At 40.1% G+C, this 18,545-nt stretch overlaps 1 protein-coding gene across 23 annotated transcripts in view; it reads right to left on the bottom strand.

Moving 5' to 3' along the window:
* Window positions 1-18,545, bottom strand: part of SNAP91 (synaptosome associated protein 91) — a gene marked incomplete at both ends in the record, with an annotated part of 67,911 nt that overhangs the window by 26,034 nt on the left and 23,332 nt on the right. For 16 of the 23 annotated variants that reach the window (XM_082481275.1, XM_082481268.1, XM_082481273.1 and 13 more), the window contains 8 exons: window positions 3,946-4,046; window positions 5,219-5,328; window positions 7,324-7,351; window positions 8,747-8,817; window positions 12,425-12,466; window positions 13,856-13,962; window positions 15,386-15,497; window positions 16,790-16,883. In XM_082481275.1, the coding sequence (XP_082337401.1) occupies window positions 3,946-4,046; window positions 5,219-5,328; window positions 7,324-7,351; window positions 8,747-8,817; window positions 12,425-12,466; window positions 13,856-13,962; window positions 15,386-15,497; window positions 16,790-16,883 (665 nt within the window). The remainder of the gene's footprint in view (window positions 1-3,945; window positions 4,047-5,218; window positions 5,329-7,323; window positions 7,352-8,746; window positions 8,818-12,424; window positions 12,467-13,855; window positions 13,963-15,385; window positions 15,498-16,789; window positions 16,884-18,545) is intronic. The other 7 variants (XM_082481276.1, XM_082481279.1, XM_082481259.1 and 4 more) reach the window with 1 other exon arrangement.

Below are 18,545 nucleotides of genomic sequence, written 5' to 3'. Positions count from 1 at the left end.
GAAAGCTTTTCCTGCATTTGTGATAGAGCAAGCATTCTGTGCAGAAACAACCACCGCTGTTAGCACCTGCTATGAGGAGTATGAATGACTGACAGCATAAGCAGGTTGGCTCTGTTCCGACTTCGGTTCCTCAGTCAACTGCTTCTGGAAGCCACTGAAGGACCTTTCATGACAGCCTCTCCTACAATTTGATGCCCTCTGAGATCAGATTAAGCTCAAAGACAGAGGAAGCTTTGCCTACATAAAAACCAACTACAAGCCATAAAAACCTGCGAAAACTAACCAGTGTGGCCTATTATATTTTTTCACTGCAGTTAGACTAGTCTGAGCTCAACAACTACCTACTCACTAACCAGTAGCTCAGCATTGCTCCGAGATTCATTGTACACATTAACAGGGTCATGGGTTCATCTGATCCACGCTGAACAGCAAGCACTGAGTCCAGATGCTTTGCTATGGGTCAGTATGTAGGAAGCAAAAATGCTTTGAGCAAGCACAGGTCAATCTTCACAAGTTTGTCTTTCTTTTACAACAGTTGTTAAAAAGGCACCAAGGAACCACATGCAGGTATTTTCGTAATTGGTTCCTTGGGAGAGCTCTACTTGAGACTGACTTGCACAAGCTGAGGTAAGTCAAAATACCATTCTGAAAGAGCGTAACAGTATATTAAAAATGCAGCACTCCAGTATCTCATTACTGCACACCAGGTAGAAGTCGCACAGCTAGACTTGAAATAAACAACTGTTGGCAAACTTTTACCTTCTATTAGCTTATTCTTCAATGCCTTTTTGTTATCCAGTTATGTTATAGATCACAGTACAGTGAAATTACAATTATCCAGCATGGCAAGCTACACTTACTCTTAATATGAGAAGTATCAAAACCAATGCTTTATTGTATAGTCGTATTAAAGTAACAATATTAATAGCAAATCCACGTTCTAAGGCACACTGCAAGGTAGTTCAGAGCAGAAATTCAGGTCAATTTGCTTTAATATCCAAGAGTCAGACCTTGCAAGGATGCAGACTTTTACCTACTGTATTTTTTGTAATACTACAGTCTAGTTTTCCTGCCAAATGCCTATCTAATCACCTTGCAGTATGCTGCAGACAACTTATTATCCTACCTGGATCATCTCCTGTTAGCACAGAAGTGTAGATTTTCACAAGTTACAGTTCATTCGCTAGATAACTTATGTTGTATAACTAGTATATTTCCAAATACAACAAAATATACAGTGTTCTGTATATACCACTAAATATACACTGTACTATACCAAATATACAGTATATGCCAGAATACATAGAATCTACACTGCCACAGGATCGTTTGTTGGTGACGTATTCCTGAGGTTTATGTGACATTTTGATGCTGCATTTTGAAGTATTTGATACCCACATTTTCCTACCTAGTCTGAACTGCAGCAATTCTTCCATTTTCCTCCCCCTGTTGCTTCTTTCTCATGAGTTCCCACATTAACTTGCTCTGGGCCACCAGAGTTTTGCAGATGAGGAGGAAGCTTAAGTAGCCGGGAGGCACTGTTACACATCCTCCCAAAAGTCCTAGGTGGGAGGAAGGTCATCTTGTTCAGCCTCTTGCTCGGAACAACATTATGGCCAACATCAGATCAGGGCAGTCATGGCCTTGTCCAGTCAGGTCTTGAAAAATCTCCAGGAATGGACAGTCCACTAGCTTGGATCAGGGGATCTGCTCCAGTACTGCCCCACCCTCCAAGTGAAATAATTTTTCCTTCATGTCTGATCAACCTCTGAAGCTGCAATCTGTTATTACCCTTCACTATAATCAACTATCATTTCCAAGAAAATTTTGGCTCTGCATTGTAAATCCCCTTCAAGTAGTTGTAGGCCACTATTAAGAGTCCTCTTTAAGCCTCATCTTTGCCAGATGACAGAGCCCCAGCTCCCTCCATCCCTCTCCGCCGAGATGTGCTCTAGATCCGTGGGGTCCTGGTAGCCCCCTGCCTTAAACAGGAGAGCTCAGAACTGCACACAGTATTCCTGATGTGGTCCCACTTGCACTAATTAGAAGGCTCTGTAGTACCTATGAGACCATACAATTTATAATGACTACTGGCTTCATCCTGCAGATTTAGTTTAAATAAGTAAATAAACAAACCCAACCCTTAACCCAGGCGCCAAGATTTTCTCATTACCAGATGAAACGTTAATGGAAACTTCAGTATTTTCACAATAAAGGCATTCCGGTTCTCAATTTATGCATGTCTGACATGGTGTTTGACAATTATTTTAAATAGTTGAAAAAAGAAAAAAAGAAAGGGGACAAAAAAAAAGGACAAGATTCCAGAGCAGTAACAGGTCATCATACCTGGACTCCTGCAAGCAGTAAAGCAGATAAACTCGTTACCAAAATGCTATTCTGAAAGGTAAGACTGAAGTATACACGATGAGGTTAGCTATAATCCTGGCCACAGGAAAAAAGTTAGCCACCTTTTTCCATTGTGGAATAAGTGCACTAGGTACATTACTAGTCAATTTTAAAGTTTTCAGTAATTCAGAAGAATAAAAACACCTAAGTTCCAAACTACAGGTGCTTTGTCCAATAGTGCAAAGCAAAAAAACAAATAAATCATCTTTCAATTGCAACGCGAACTAATATTTTACAATATTAATGGCTATTTGCTCTGTATAAATGAGTAACCACTTAAGAAAAGCTAGCTGAGAAGCCTGAGCTCTTTCAAACATCTCAAAAGATTGTGTTCCAGCACTTGGCAATGACAGAGCAAGACAAATAGGACGCAATCAAAAATGGCACAGTAATTAGTCCCAGGCACCCTAGCATAGATGACTCTTTGGTCTTGCCTTCTGGGTAAGATTACATTTCAGTTAATAAAACTGACCCTTCTGAAAAAAAATAAAAAAAAAAAAAAAATCAATTCAACAGATTAAATAGGAATATGCAAAAAATGCTCTACATGACAGCCATAGCTATGCTCTCATAATGAAGTGGCTGAGATACCATGCCACCTTTAACAAACTAAAGCTAAGAACAGAAACAGGGAATGCAGAAGCTGCTAGTACCCAGCATTAGCATTCACGGCAGAGTCAGCATGACTCAGTGTGGCACTCCTGCCGTGAGAGGGCTGATGAGTTCATTAAGCTGCCACACAAGTGAAGATCTCTTAAGACTACACCACAGTGGGTTTACAACCGCGTAAGATAAATCACATTTAGTGGCCTAATTCCTTGTCTTCACAGGACAGGAGTGAACATTGCCTACATTTATTGCGGTCCTCTTTGGATCACCAGCTGCTAGCGCTGCCTGGAACAACAGGCTCAGTTCACCACAGAGCTCAGATTTCACAGAGCTGGTTAGGTATTCCTATCCGTTAGCCCTCTACGTCTGTTTTCATATTACCATTCTAAGCAGACAAGGAAGATTTTAATAAAACACGTTAAGGGTTGTCAGAGGTAATCACACTTGCAGCAGAACTAATTTGCCACCATCGGCTTTAGACGCATTTCTGTTTTTAAAAGATGGTTTCGATCCTCCCCCTACCGATCTGTGGGCTTTGATTTATGGACAGAAGGGTTGATTTCTGCCCTCACCTTGCCAATAAGCCCATGAGCAGTTCCAGCTCTTCCGTTTTACAGTGCCTACCCTACCTGTTCACCTTCAGCCATCCCCTTCCTGCTTACTTTTAGTCACATAATCCTGCCCCCCCACCCCCACCCCCACCCCGAGCTTTGCAGTCAGGCCCTTCTAAGCAGCTTATATACTATTATGCATATCCCTGGAAAAAGGAGTAGCCTTGCGCTGCGAAGGGATGCCCGACCGTCAGGTCAGCAGAAGCCCGGGAGTGAGCCGGGAACATCCTGCGCTAGCAGAGAAAGAGCCAGGTTTCAGTTCAGCCAGGCAAGAAGACGGAGACTGCAAGAAGAGATGCTGACAGTGAGGTTTCGCTACCTCCCCATGAAGTGGCTCCAGCAGGGGCCGCTGGAGCCGCCTGCCCAGTACCGGCAAAATCTGGCTGAAGATCCAGAAGATCACTGGATGGTTTGGAAGAGCTGCCAAGGAAAGGAAGAGAGAACTTAAAACACTAGAGGAATTGTTCCATTTTAATCAAGTTAAAAAACAAATCATAACTGGATTGTAGGAATTACCCTTAGTTTGGATGACTGATGAAACCATTGAGAGACATTTTTTCCAGGCCTTAGGATTAGAGCAGTGGCCATAAACACCTCTACTGCAGTTAAGTGCCAAAAATACATTACACCCCAGGATGAGACCTTAACTTACTTCAATTACTTGATAATGACATTGTAACAGATCTATGAGACTTTTACAATCCTAAAAAACCAAACCAAATAAAACAAAACAAACAAACAAAACTACCCGAAGCCAAAATCCCAGGTGGTCCCTAAGAAGAGAGCAAATAACGGCTGCAACTGACAACGGCTCCATTCTACTTCAGTATTGCATTGTGCCACGTCAGAAAGCAAGAAATCCACATTTCCAGGCAATAAATAGGCATTAGGTAGAAGAGAGTTGGTAAAACTTCTATGGCTTAAGCCAGCCAGATATTTGCTTAGGAAACAAGGTCTTGTTCATTTGGAACATTTAAATAATAAATAGTAAAGGCTCTTTCAGTAAAGTACTTCATCTGACATTTAACTGAAGTTAGTCACATCTTCAGACTTTTGGTTCAAGCTTAGAGCTTTTACACGTCTAGAGTTCTTTCACCTTTCATCTCTGCTTATTACAATGAGCAACAGCAGTTTGTTCTGTTTTTTCACTTGAAAGCAAGGTTCAGATTTTCTCGTTGGTCAAATGTTTATTTTTTTATTTTAACCTCCAGAAGTTCATTATTTTTGTGCTTGATTAACTTGAACAGCAAGAAAAAGGAATCTTAATTCAGCGGTTTTAGAAACAGAATACTGAAGGCCAGCAAAGACTACTTTAGATTTGCGCATTACTTTTGTCTATTCAATTAAAAGTTTATGTTGGAAACGGTACAACATCATTACTATACTAAAAGCAAATCAGAGTAGCCACAATTATTTTTTTTTTTTCATTTGGTTAGACCTCATTTGTGGTCTATGCTGGTAGAATAATGTAGCCAATAGTTATGTACACTATCTGTAAAGTAAGCAAAATCTCGCAGGCAAGTCTCCTGTTACAAGTGTCACTTTGGCATCTACATCGGGCTCAATAACTCAAATATGTTTTTTTAACTTACCTGACTGGAGCAGCTGTAGATGAAGTTGCAAAAAGATCAACTGGAGGAGATGTATCAATAGTTTTTGCTGGAGTAGAACTAGGAGATGTAACTGTTGTGGCTGGAGAAGACTGGAGAAATATTTTAAATATATGTTCACTATACCAGCATTTCTCCACAAACAACTCATGCACAGATTCACATACTTTAAAAATCCAGTTTTGACAGCAGGTCTTCTTATTGCGAGCTGTTGCCCCCTTTGAGAGAACTTAAGGAAGACCAGGCTAGGTTTTTAGAGGGTGGTGGAGCTGAGAAACTCCGAGGTGACTCCACCTAGCAATGCCTGGCTCAAGAGAAAATGCCTATTGCAGGTGCCCGGAATGCGTGCAGACGCTAGCAGCCAGCCCCATATCGGCTTTAGTCCCTTGGGTTGAAGACTCACCCAACATCTAGGCAATTAACTCAGACATGTGATCCAGAGTTGCCTTATTTGCCTTTTAAAATCCTAATTAGGGTAACTAACAGTTCCGTGTCAAAGGATTCTCAGCAAGTTCCAAGAAAATAGTTTGCTGCCCAGCAAACTCCCTCCTCTCAGTTTTAAGACTACCCTGGAGATGGGAGGAACAAAGTATTTTTGAGGGTTTGTTTCTACATCTGTCAGACCCTTCATTTTGCTCACAGAATGAACTATCTGTTAGTCCACAACAGCACCGTAGTACCCTAATTGTAGAAATGGTGGGAGAAGGGAAATGGTTATAAACTACATTAAAAGTGTATATATATATACCTTCAGGCTGAAAAGAGTTTAAAAGCGACCACCAGTGCCAACTGTTAAGTCCTTGGCAAGATATAAAAGACAGCTCAGCCTATGATTTTGCTTCGTTAGCTCCTCCAATTCTGGATAAGGGTATCTTAACTACGGAGAGGACATGCTCAGGAGAGTATCTTGCAACTCTTCCATGCACTTGAAGAATCAAGTTACGTTGAAGAGTGTCAATTTAATTCTAAAAGATACTACGAGCTTTGTTACAGCATCTCGCACACTAGAAAGTTCCTTTTCCTAACGAGCAAAACCAAGTCCTATGTTTACCACCGTCTGCCATTCTTACCACTTCCAAGAAAGAAAAATAATGGCAAATTTGCAGCAACTTTCTTCTGAGTTCTGCTACTGCCGTCCCATCATCACAACTCTAGCAGGAGATGGATATAAGCTTTCTAGAATCTCCTCAAGCCTTTACTAAGGTTTGAGACTAGAGCAGTCCAAATTCTTCATGTAAATCAGGGAAAAGGAAATTACTTAAAGTTGTAAGAACACATAGTTCTCACCAACTACTATAGTATTGGACAAGAGGTTTTTTTATTTGTTTGGTTTTTTATAAAGGGTTTTTTGGAATGAAATTTAAGAGCTTTCACTAGAATCAACCACTGAACTGTCTCCCTCAGGTTCATCGATTTTCATTGAGTTTTTCCTGCACAACACCCATTATCAGGCACAGAATTATGGCACCTGGCAATGCTTCAGGGGTACCAGGAACTACTATTACTAATACCATAAAGCTGATTAGTTTATCTGACACTCAAACCAAGATGTTTTTACTGGCAACTCTTGCTTTAAATTAAGGTGAGCAGTCTCACTAATAAAGGTCAGTTCTGAAACTAGGTATATCGGATGAAAGTTTTCTTCCTGGCTTTTCACATGAACATGGTTTTAAAAGAGTCAGAACCTCCTCCTGAAAAGCTGCAAATGGAGTGAAGGATTTGGAGGAGAAACAGAAAGAAGTAAGTTTCTCACTGACATGAGGATTAAGGGGTGGGGGGAAAAGAGGAGTTGAGATGAAGATATGTGTATCTTTTATGCTTTCACAAAGCCTGGCCATCAAATCCTGGGAAAGCAGCTTAGCATCTGCACTGGTATAAGCACCACAGCCCTTCAGATCAGTGAAGTGCTTTTATGGGGCCATTATTTACAAGGCCATTAGAAGATGCAATTTTGTCAATTAGGTAGGGCCTAGGTGGCAAAGTCTAAAAAGCAGATTAGGAGGTGGAAATTTATCTCTTTATGCCCTTAAGATGTTCTAAAGCGTATCACCTGTACAATAATTAGCACAGCAATCAGCAGTATTTACCTTACTCAGAGGAGAAGGAGCCCCAGATCTAGAAAAAAAAGGGGGTTTTCAGATAAGTACACTTTTGGAAACTATGTTTCTGGTCATCAAAACTCCTGCAAAAAGACAAAAAGCTAAGCACGACAGCTTTCTGAAGATCTCTACAGTCGCATGACCTCCCCATTTCTCAAACTTCCACGTGCCGCTTTAGATGAGTAATGCAAATTTTTACTTCAAATCTTAAATGAATCCTTTAAGTGAATTGGTATCACACAATTATTCTGCCTTTTAAATCAGCTCTGCTTAATGGGGGACAAGCACAGATGCATGCAAATGTCTTCCTTTTGGGCCTACAGGAACCAGTAGGAAAGAGTTACTGGGGCAAGATGTCACTGTATTATAAAATCATGCAACAGCAGCAAAATAAGACCAATATGGAAGCAGTTATCCAACATAAGTCTTCCGAGGATGCGTCAGCAAATTTTAAGTCTACTGTTCTTTTAAAGACAGCAAGAGTTACTTTAAAATAATGATATTTTAAAGTATGGGAACAGTTAGGTAGAAGGTCCAAGCTGAAAATTCTCCCACATGCAAGAAAAATCACACTACCACTAGCCAACAGAGCCTTAATCATAAGTTAAAATGTACATCGCTGCATTTGTTTACTTTCACTATTATGAGGTATGAAAATACCGCGACATATTTTCAGAGCTGCTTTAATATAAGAGCTGCAAGGAGGAGTTGAAGTTAAAACTGCACCAGTATTGGACTAGCAGCCAACCTACAGGTTACTCAAACTGGATAATTCCTAGGAGCCGTAGAACTGATTAGAAGATCTGGAGCTATGGCAGAAATCACCAAAAATAAAATAACTTAATGACTATATACAAAAGCAAGCAACAGTTCAGGTAAAATTTAAAGATGATATCTATTTCTAAGTGTTCAAGCCATCTTAAAAAAAAAAAAAAAACATAACCATGTCTGCATGCAAATGATATGTAAACGTATGTACTTACCCTTCGCTAAATTGCAAGGAAAGCAACAGTAAAAGAAAAAACACAGGTTTAGCTTAATCCTTCCTAGACTTAGCCATCACAAATATCTAGTAAGAAGATGCAAAGCCATTAGAAAACAAATAAATTTTGATAACAAAAGCCTTAGCAGCAGGGAAAAACAGTTCCTTCTAGGAGTTTTCAATAGTTAATTTTACTTCATTTTACAAGGTGTCTAGATGTTTGGTGTGGCGTTTCCCTCCACTCCCCAGTAAGAAAAAAAAAAAGTTGCAATTAAGACAATTTTATAAGGGAACTGAAAAGCCTAGTCTTACCGCAGCCTATTTTCCAGCTAAGTGGCAAAAGCAGGTTGGGGGAGGCAAACCTAAACATCAGCTAGTCTCACATTGTTACTATTATACCTCGATACGTGGTACAACATATATACCTACTTGTTGCCAGGTTTTTTTCCTTCCAGTGAGTTTAGATGCTGCTCAAGGGTCTCCATGAGACTGCTGGGAGCCTTGAAAACAAAACGAAAAAGATGATACACTTCTAAAACACATTGCATTGACCTAAGGATACTCTGAAATCCAGCCCCATCTTCCCTGAAGTCCACCATGTGCATGCTCATGCTGTTATTTCATTTTACACCACTGTGAAAATAGTGGATTTCCATGCTAGAAGCATTCAGGCAAAGACAGCTTTTGAAAGATAACACCGTGTCCAAATTTGCAGAGAGAAAAAAATTTACCTCTACTAAACAGCACCTGAAGCCTAAATCCAGGCTATGCTGCTCATCATGCTTTGAGTGTTAAACATTGACAACAGCACAGGCACCCACAGGGTTCATTTTAAGAGTAATAGGTTCAAGGTCATCCTTTCAGTTTTACTTTTAGTCAAACCTCCAACGCATCTGTCAGGACCAGAGCGTTAGACAGCATTTGCAGTCTAAACAAGTCATTTCTAATGCCCCCAAAAGCAGCCACCTTTGGTCCAACGTTCCCAACAACACAAAATGTTATAGCTGTTTCTTCTCAAAATAGTAGCCAGGCACAGGTTACTGAACCCAGCAGCTAACTCAAAATTCGCAAAGATTACTATGTTAGACATCTACAAAAACTAAGCTTTTTCAGTCCTCCCTGATCTTAGGCTTTATTTTAAGCAGCTTTTTTTGTGGTCAGGCAACACCCCCGGGCATGCACTCGCTGTTACAATGGTAGATAGGAACAGTCATAAACGCAAACGACAGTGTGCTTAGCTACTCCAGTATAAAAACAGAGTCCAGATAAGCAGACTCTTATAGGATCAACAAGCAAGGAGGAAACCCTCGAGAGATACAGTAGCATGTAATAGTCAAGTATTTCATCAGGGTTACCAGTTCATCAACGGTAGTGTCTTTAAACGGGGAATTCTCTTTATCAGTCTCTTTCAGATCAACCACAATTCCTGACAGCAATACCTACGGTGTTTTTCATAAATAATGTCTTTAATTTCAGGTTATACATTTGCATCAAAAAAGTGAGTTCGTGATGCTTGAAAACAGACCTTCCACTGCTCCCGTGCACAGTACGCCGAAAGCCAGCTGGCTGGCTAAAATCAGATGCTTCAAGATGCTTAGTACCTGGCTAGTACCAATGCACAGCTAACTGTACTTATAGTGTCTGCATATTAATTTTGGCATTAAAAATGAGCAGTAAGGTAGCTTAACACATGCAAAAAATTAAAATGCTAAAAAAAAAAATATCCTTAAATGATGGCTTGAATTCAAGTAAGTCCCATGGACATACGCAGTGCAGAAACATCTTGGCCATTGCTGCTTTTATAGGCATATTTATTCATTTTCAACTAATTTGATTACAGGAATTTGGTTAAACACAAGTGATTTAGTTAAAAGAATTCTCCAGCAGCAAGAAAAAGATGAGCAAAGGCTCTCATTTGCTAAAAAAAAAAAATAAAAAAAATTCAGACTTCTAGGTATTCAAAAAGGCTATAGCATAAGATACAAGCTGCGCCTACTTCAACAGAAGTAGGCAGAAAGCTATGTTTCAAAAAAAATTCCATTATTTCCTGTTATCAGTTACCTCTACACACTTTAAAGAGATTTCCAATACATTATTCACAGGTTTCTTAAAAGTCAAGAAGGTAATACGAAACTCATCTATCAAACAGAATTCAGAGAGGAAGCTTCAGAAGATTTCCACCCAGATGCAACCATCTGGAAAGTATTGTCTGGTATCCAATTTGCAACACTGAACACTGTTTAATTTCTTCCAGATACTGCTTCAGCATTAGACTAATCTATCAGTCAGCATCATGGTGGAACCTTAGATATGGGATCCCTACTAGCTATTTGGGACAAAACTGTCATACGTTAAGAATTGCTAATAAATAAAAATGAGCCAAGCTCTTTAGCTGCCAAGATGACTCCTCAGCCTCCAAAATGTCGCAGCCAAACTAGAAAGTCCAAAGATGACAGCTATCAACTTGTATTTCAGTACTGTGACCACTTTTTTGGATTTACAGAGTATGTATACACCTCAAGCATCAACACAACCAACTTCTTGATGAATACTACTGACTATTGCCATGGCTTGCTTTAGGAATTAAGGTATAGCATTGATATTATATACAATTGTATATGACTTATTAGCTGAAATACAGTTTTATTATTCACCTTTTATTCCTCACTGAAATACCCTGTGTAGGTCAAATACACAATCTACAGCATGTTGCAGATTAGCCTTACCAACTGAGTCCCAAGCAGCCTTTGGGAGAATGCAGCTATGAGGGGACTACTTGAGAAGACAATTGACGTGGTGAAGCACTTGGACCACATGATTGTTGTGGATCCTTTCCTCCCAAAGGAACTATTCTATTCTATTTTGAAGTGCTGGTTCATGAGGTGAAAGGGACCCTCAGGCAGCAGAAACTAAGGTGCCGCTGAGCAAGTGCAGCACTGACTGATGATGCAGAACGGGACTTGCGCAGTCCCAGCAGGCAGCCTTTCCAGCAGGCTGGCGCAACGCAAGCAGAGAAAAAGTGCTACGGGAATTTATAAACCTTATTTCGTTAACTGAGCTTAAGGTGAGCTCTTCTGGTTCAAGGACTTAGTTCCCAACTGATGGGACCTTGTTAAAAAAAGAGCCCCTGAGGTACAGTGTGAGATGAACATGCTACTTCAGCTATTTCAGAACTGGGTTTGGTATTCCACACGTTGCTGGAAGTCTATGCTTTCCTCTGCTGAAAGAGTGGCCAGACTTCCTAGCCCTGTAGCATCTGAAACCCATAAAGATTAAAACTCTCCACCATCACATCACGTCTCACTTTCAGAATTTTTAACTGGCTTTTTAACCAAGAGAACCACTATTCTGATGCTGATTTAAACCAGGCTTTCAAGAGACTTTCAAAAACTACACATTCATAGGCTACGAACACTTGGGATTTACAACCGTTAAGCCGTTTGGACTGCTCTTCTGTTCCAATTTTACTGGCATCGAAACTGCCACGAGTGAACTCTTCAGCATGGATCTCTTTCTCCATGTAAATATCCTTTTCACATTAAACACAAAGCCAAGCACCCAGGCCAATTTGCAAGTGATACTGAAAACGGACCAGCACAACAGAATTTAGGCAGCGTAAGTGAATTTTGACGTTAAAAGTTTGATGCATGCTGGCAGAGAAGTTCAGCAATCACATCACAGCTTCTGCATTTAAACTCGAAGTTCACTGTACCTAGGCCAAGACAGTGGTGCTAGTGCTGCTCTGAATTTCATCTGTGGACCAAGACCGTGTCAGGGAGAGATTAAGAAGCAAGTCACACCACAATCTCTACAGCCTGTCGTCAAAATGAACTTGAGCTACAAGCTGTGAAAATCTGTCCTTTAGCAGGGAGAGAGCAAAACAGTCTACCCTTCAACTATAGGTTGGAGGTCATCGTGAAAGACATTGTTTTAGTTCTATCAGTCTTCAAAGATAGCTTTGGGCAGTTCTTATTTGCAAGTTGGGACAGCCTTAAAAAGTTACATGGTATGACTTCCTGCCAACATTTACATTCCAGGTGAGCTTCCTAGTTACAGAACTTGTAGTTATTACACAGATCCAAAAAAAAAACTACAAGAGAAGCTTACCTGTGTAAGATCAGGGATATCGCCCTTGTCAATTCCAACTTGCTGTGGATGTAAAAAGAGATAAAATGTAAGTGTGTTACTCCACTGCAGCAGGCACTAATTTTGATTAGAACTATGGTACACTCTTCAATCTATAATGCACTTTATCTTTAGAAAAAGACTACAAAGTTAGCAAGTGCAGATGGCCAACTTTCCAGAAGCTACCTTCAACCACCTGCAGCACTTCCTTTTTTTTAAAAAAAAAAAAAAAAAAAAAACAACCAAATTAAATATCTACTTAAAAAAGAAGAAAAAAGAAAAAGCAGTTTGATTCCACCCAGGTAAAGTTCATACTCCACCCTGCAAGTCAGTCAGGGCTTTCTGGTCACACACTGTTGTGTCAGAGGACAGCATTAGTGAATTACCAAACACATACTATCCAGATGTGGATAACCTGACTATCCTAATGAAGTTCTCCGAAATTCAGCCACTGAGCAAATCCTAGAAGACATCACTTTAAAAAAATATGCTGAAGCTCAAGTCACTTTGTTGTTCAGCCCTTCTCTCCCAGCATTTCAAATACAGCAAGATGAGGTCTAAATCTTCAATCTTCTATTAGTTATCCTGTTGCTTCACTCTTCAAAGTGCCTGCTGGTTTAGCTTTTGCAAAAGAACAAGCTCCGCTGCACCTCGTAACCCTGAAGTATAGTCACTGTAATCCCTGTCCTGCAAAGCTGACCTACACGTGTCTAAAGTACTTCATTCCCTCAAGTTTAACGCTCATATCAGACATTACATTCCGCTCAGGAGTCTAGCAGGCTCCTTCATAAATAGTTGAGTAAATTAGCAAAGACACAAACATTTTATTCAGCTCATTACTGCTGTCCATTATAATGAAGCATGAAACATGGCAAATGTGCATCTTGTGCCAAGGAGCCAACTACCACAAATGAGAGCCCAGCAAGAGTTAATTAACCATGTAATATGTGTATTATCCACATAAGAGGATGATAATAACAAGGATCAAACCCAGGAAAATCTCACATTCCAGTTAACTTGTAGTTCGCTGCGAAGACTTAAAAGGCAGACTTATAAAATTGTAACGCTTTTATTCCTGATTGCTCTAACTTCCTCTAATGTTCAACCCTGTCCTAGAAGCAAGCGTTTATTACCGCGTGTCCAAGAAATATTGATATGATTGAAGTCATGTAATCTGTACCGTTGTACCAGGAAAGTTGAGGCTGGCTGCACAGTAGAGACGTATGAAAGTCCTAAGCAGCACTTAACTACTTCAAAAAGAGCTGAACAAGCAGATCCAGGAATTTCTATACCGCCTCATATTTATACACAGTGAGTCAGATGCTTAACAAGTGCAATTAATATTTTATACTGGTGCTAAAAAATTCACAAAATACTTAAGTGCCAGACTCCAGAAGACTGGAAGTCACTTACCTCCGCAACTTTAAGAAACTCTGATACTCTGGTCATTCGAGTAAGAAATCGTTTGTAGATTTCAAGAGCATCTTTACATTGTCCCTTTTTCATTTCAAAAAATTTCTCTAGAGAAATAATTTGGCAAATTTCAGTTAAGATATCTTACATTAGGTCTGCATTCATCAGCAACTCTAGTTTTCAGGAAAATCACGTTTCAAGAATATTGCACACTATTAACATTTTTCTACTTGGACACTAATCCAGTGGTGGTCCTAGTCCTTAGCAGAATTTAGAAGCTGGGCTTCCTGAGCTGCTAAAGAATTACATAAACTGGAAAATTGCTTCCCAACCAGCCGTAGCATTGTGTGTGATGTAAATCAGGTTTTTAATGATAAAAAGTGAGCAGGTAAAGTAGCTACCAAACTTAAAGTTCAAAGTAATTAAGGTAACTTAAACATATACTAGTATGTCCTCTCCCACGTTGTCTTCACTCAAAAGAACTTTTTCCACTTGAGTAGCTCTCTAAAATTGGTCTATGTCCATTATCAAGCACAACTGCCACATATTTCAACCTGAACTTACACTTTAAGTAGCAGTAGGCAGCAAAATCTCAATCCAATAGTTAGGCCCAACACATTTGTACCTGCTCCATAATGTCCCTGTGCCTATAGTTTCAGTCAAAACATCTAGGACATTTATGAAACTACCAGAAAGCATTGCAACGTGGATACAAAAAAATTGTTTGAGCTTTACAGCTCAGGAACATCTTTTTTCCTGTGCAGTCTCTGTAACCTCTCTTTTTCTTCCTGTTCTAGTTGCAGCCAGAGTCTTAGGTCACTCGGGCTGGCCAAGCAATCTCAGTTTTTAGCTGTCTTTAGCTGAAGCGCTCACAAGTTTTAGTAGCTGAAGCTCATTGTCTACAGGGTCAGTTATGTCTCCTGCAGTTTACATCAACTCCTGGTTTTAGACTTTAAAAACAAAGCCTTTTGCAGGGACAGCTTAAGGTATGCTCTGCTGATGATCACACCAAGCTGTCTGAGGTTCAGAACGTGCTCGCAACCTCCTGTAGACTCTGTAGGCTGACAGTAAGTTTTGGTGAGGATCCAGCTTTGGCAGTTGTTGTGGTTTGGGCTTTCGGACAGGTCAGGAATGTTATTCAGGAGTATACGACTTCGTATCAGGCTACCACATAGCATATATAACAGAAGAAACTGGGCATCTTAAAAATGTATTCAAAGAGCAAAAAGTTGCTTTGCTAACCTTGCAGGAAATACTATGCAAGCTCCCACAGCACTGTACATTTATTTAAGCACACAGATGCTCGGTGTCTTTAAGTAGAAATCTATACAATTTTAAGGGCATAAGACAATCCAGTCTCAGATGAAGACTAATGTAAGAGGTTATGGCTTAAAGTTTTCCCTCACACCAGAACAGCACAGTCAAGAAAAATGTAGTTTGAATGAAAGTTAAGTAAAAAGACTGAAGCAGATCTCAAACTCATTTTTCACTCGCTTATGGTATGTGAGATATAGACATCAGGTTACTTACCTAGTAAGTTAATAACCCCATCATTGTAGCAAGCAAAAAGTTTGATAAGATCTTTAAATAGAAGCATGAATGCAGCATTTATGACACCATTTGTCAGTTCATTTGGATGAACCTACAAATAAAATAGCAGTTATTTACAACGGATGTATGGAATGCAAACAGTGATGCTCTTATAGATTCAAGCACTGAATACAAACTTTCACACAAAGAAATCTAACAAAAGTTTGTTAGCAGATCAAGGGTTGCTTTCTTCACCACTCCAAAAGAATCTACTACAGCAGAGGAGTACCCTCACCAACAGTAAACATCTTAGTCTTGACTCCTTCGCCTATCATGAAGAGGAGGAAGGCAGAGATGCTACGAACAAAGCTTTAATGAAACTGGACAAAAGATGTCAGTTCACAGCAGAGCTTAACAAAACCTCAGTAGTCTACTAGATAATAAGGCTGGGTTAATGGTGTCGAGACCCTTCCAGTTCTCACATCAACTTGGGCAGAAAATAAGTGCTCGCTTATGAAAAGATCTTGATTTTATTAAAAATGCCTCCTCTTCTGAGACCACTATCACAATTCCTATGCCATTTAAGAACAAAAAACACATTAGCAAGACATGTACTTCTAAGGCTTTCCTCTGAAAGCTGTAGTTGGCTCTGCCTTCTGCCTGGGAGTGTGTCCTTCTGCCCAGCAAGAACAGAACGAGTTGAGGATGTCTCTGCTCATTGCAGGGGCATTGGACTAGATGACCTTTAAAGGTCCCCGTCCAACCCAAACAATTCTATGATTCTAACTTCAAGACTGATTCCTTCAAAGACCTCTTTGCAATGTTACACTGGACCTCCTACAGAAATTGACTCCTGTTTTTACCCTTATGGCAGATAAACAAACCCACCAACTTTCATAACAATATACTGTAGATGCTTATTTATATGAACAGGCTAGATTAAAGTTCAGCCAATTTAGTTTACAGCTGAAAACCAGATGAAGACTTTGAGGAAGCCAAACACTGTACATTTGGTATTTTAATGGCTTTTCCCCCTCCCCTCAATAATAAGTTGGTTGCCAAGAGACAGAAAAAAGACTCTTCAGTCTCCTTGTTTTGTCCATTTCTTCTCCTCATTGATGCAGAAGATGAAACTCCAAGCTCCAAGCCGGCATTCCTCAATGCCCCATTTCCCATGCTGTTCCTCCACACTCAAAAAAAAAAGTGCAATCTGCACATTTCATACATATAGGAAAGGGCCATCCTTCATTTTACTACCTCAGTCAGACACTGAAAAGGGGATTTTTTGGCCCACACAATGGGATGATGAGTAAAGCATCACCTACAAGGTGAAATGTGTTCGTTACAACACAGCATTTATAAGTCACTGCCCAGAGTTAATGCTGGGTCAGCTTCAATACATACATCGAATTCAAGTAGTGCATCAATTTGTTCCTGTAATATTGGCATACTCTTCAGCAGCTTTTCAGGAGCCATTGTTCTCATTACACCGTCAGCTCTGCAAGGGGGAACACAGATTAGAAGCCATGGCATTTCCCCTCTCCCTTCCCCCAAATTGATTTGCTGTCTAAATTTAAGCTCAAAGCAGCTATAATCCATTTCAAATGTTTGGAGCAGTGTCTGATTCTCCTGTTTCTCACATCATCATGAAAGTTGGCATGAAAAATACTTCATCCAGCCACCCTCCCTGACAGCAGGTGAAGAAAGGTTTTGTTTTAGAGTGATGATTCCAAGAGATTAACCTCTTTATGGGAAGAGGACACGAAGAGTTTAAATAACTTGGCAAGAAATACTGTCACAGACATACTTTGAGAACTGATAGTCTTTGTGCATTAAGTTTGTTATGAATAACTAATGATAACTCATCGCTAGGAGTATTTTTTAATGATGTGTCTGTGGTCACTGAAGACAAAAAACTGTATGTTGCTTTTTTCCCCCCACCAAGTGCCACAATATATGCATGCCAATCCAGTGACAACCTAAATCAGGACAATCTTTGCCTAGAGCTTCTTGCCTCAGTATTCCTGGGTACTAATTAATGCCATTAGTCCTTCATAGCACTTCTACTGACTTTGACCTGCCTTATCAGTCCTAAACCATTACTCCAACAGGATCATGCAGCAGTCGTGGACGTGTAGCATTCCTTAATTGCCACCCATAGTCTTATAGCAGTCTTCATGCATGCCCGTTTTTATCTCTGAATATCACAAACCTGCACAACCACCATTATGTATTGCCCTGTTCTGGCCACTGACAGGTACAGCATCTCCTCTCGGGGAATGCATACCACCATTTTTACTTATTTTACGTTATACTCTGAGGCAGCACCTCGTTTCAAGTACCAGAAATAACACACATAGAAAGCCTTTCCAGGAACACACAGCAAGGCAGGAATAGAAGGATTCCTGACAATTCAAGCTTATGTTTATTTAATATGAAGTGTTTGAAGGCAGTAGGTGACAAAGGGAACTTAAGATGCTAGCACCACAGCAGCCTGCTGGATCAAAGCCTGCCCAAAATATCAATCCAACTAGCTACTAGTCTTCATGTCAAAAACTTCTTCATGATCCATATTCCAGACAGGTTCAAGAGATAAACTACTTTGGTCCCTACTGCGGGAATGGCATCCAGCTACACGACAGTTTGAGAAGCAGGAGAGGAAAGCCCGGCAGCACTGCCTGCGTCAACAGCTCAGAATCCCAAGCTGCAAAATACACCGGAACTGCCAGAAGGATCCTGTACACAACTTATGATTGGTGGGAGCATCTTTAGCACGCAGTCAACTCAACTGCACCTTCAGTGGGTGTTGAGCCACTTGCTGTGTTGTCTGTGCTTCAAGAGAGAATGTAGAGCCGTTAGCGTCCCAGTTAGAGGAGTCGGAGAACAAAAAAATGTTCTGATAAATACCAATGGACTACTCTGGGCTGGATTAACTTTTTTGCTTGTTTTTAAAATATGGGCCTTGTGGGAAATAAAACCAGTAGTTTACAACCTTATTCTGTTTGGTTTATAACTGTTTGCTCTGTAATCTGCTAAGAACTTCAGGTGTTTATTTGAGTTTTCCTTTTTAATCAGTCATCTTTCTCATGGAAAGGGTCTGGAGAGTAACGAAACATCCTAAATATAGTTTCAGAGCATTTCCTTCTCTGAATCCTAAACA

The sequence above is a fragment of the Vanellus vanellus genome (assembly GCF_965231255.1).
Source record: "Vanellus vanellus genome assembly, chromosome: 3".
NCBI classification, from domain to species: Eukaryota; Metazoa; Chordata; class Aves; order Charadriiformes; family Charadriidae; genus Vanellus; species Vanellus vanellus.
This window is presented reverse-complemented; position numbering and strand designations above follow the sequence as displayed.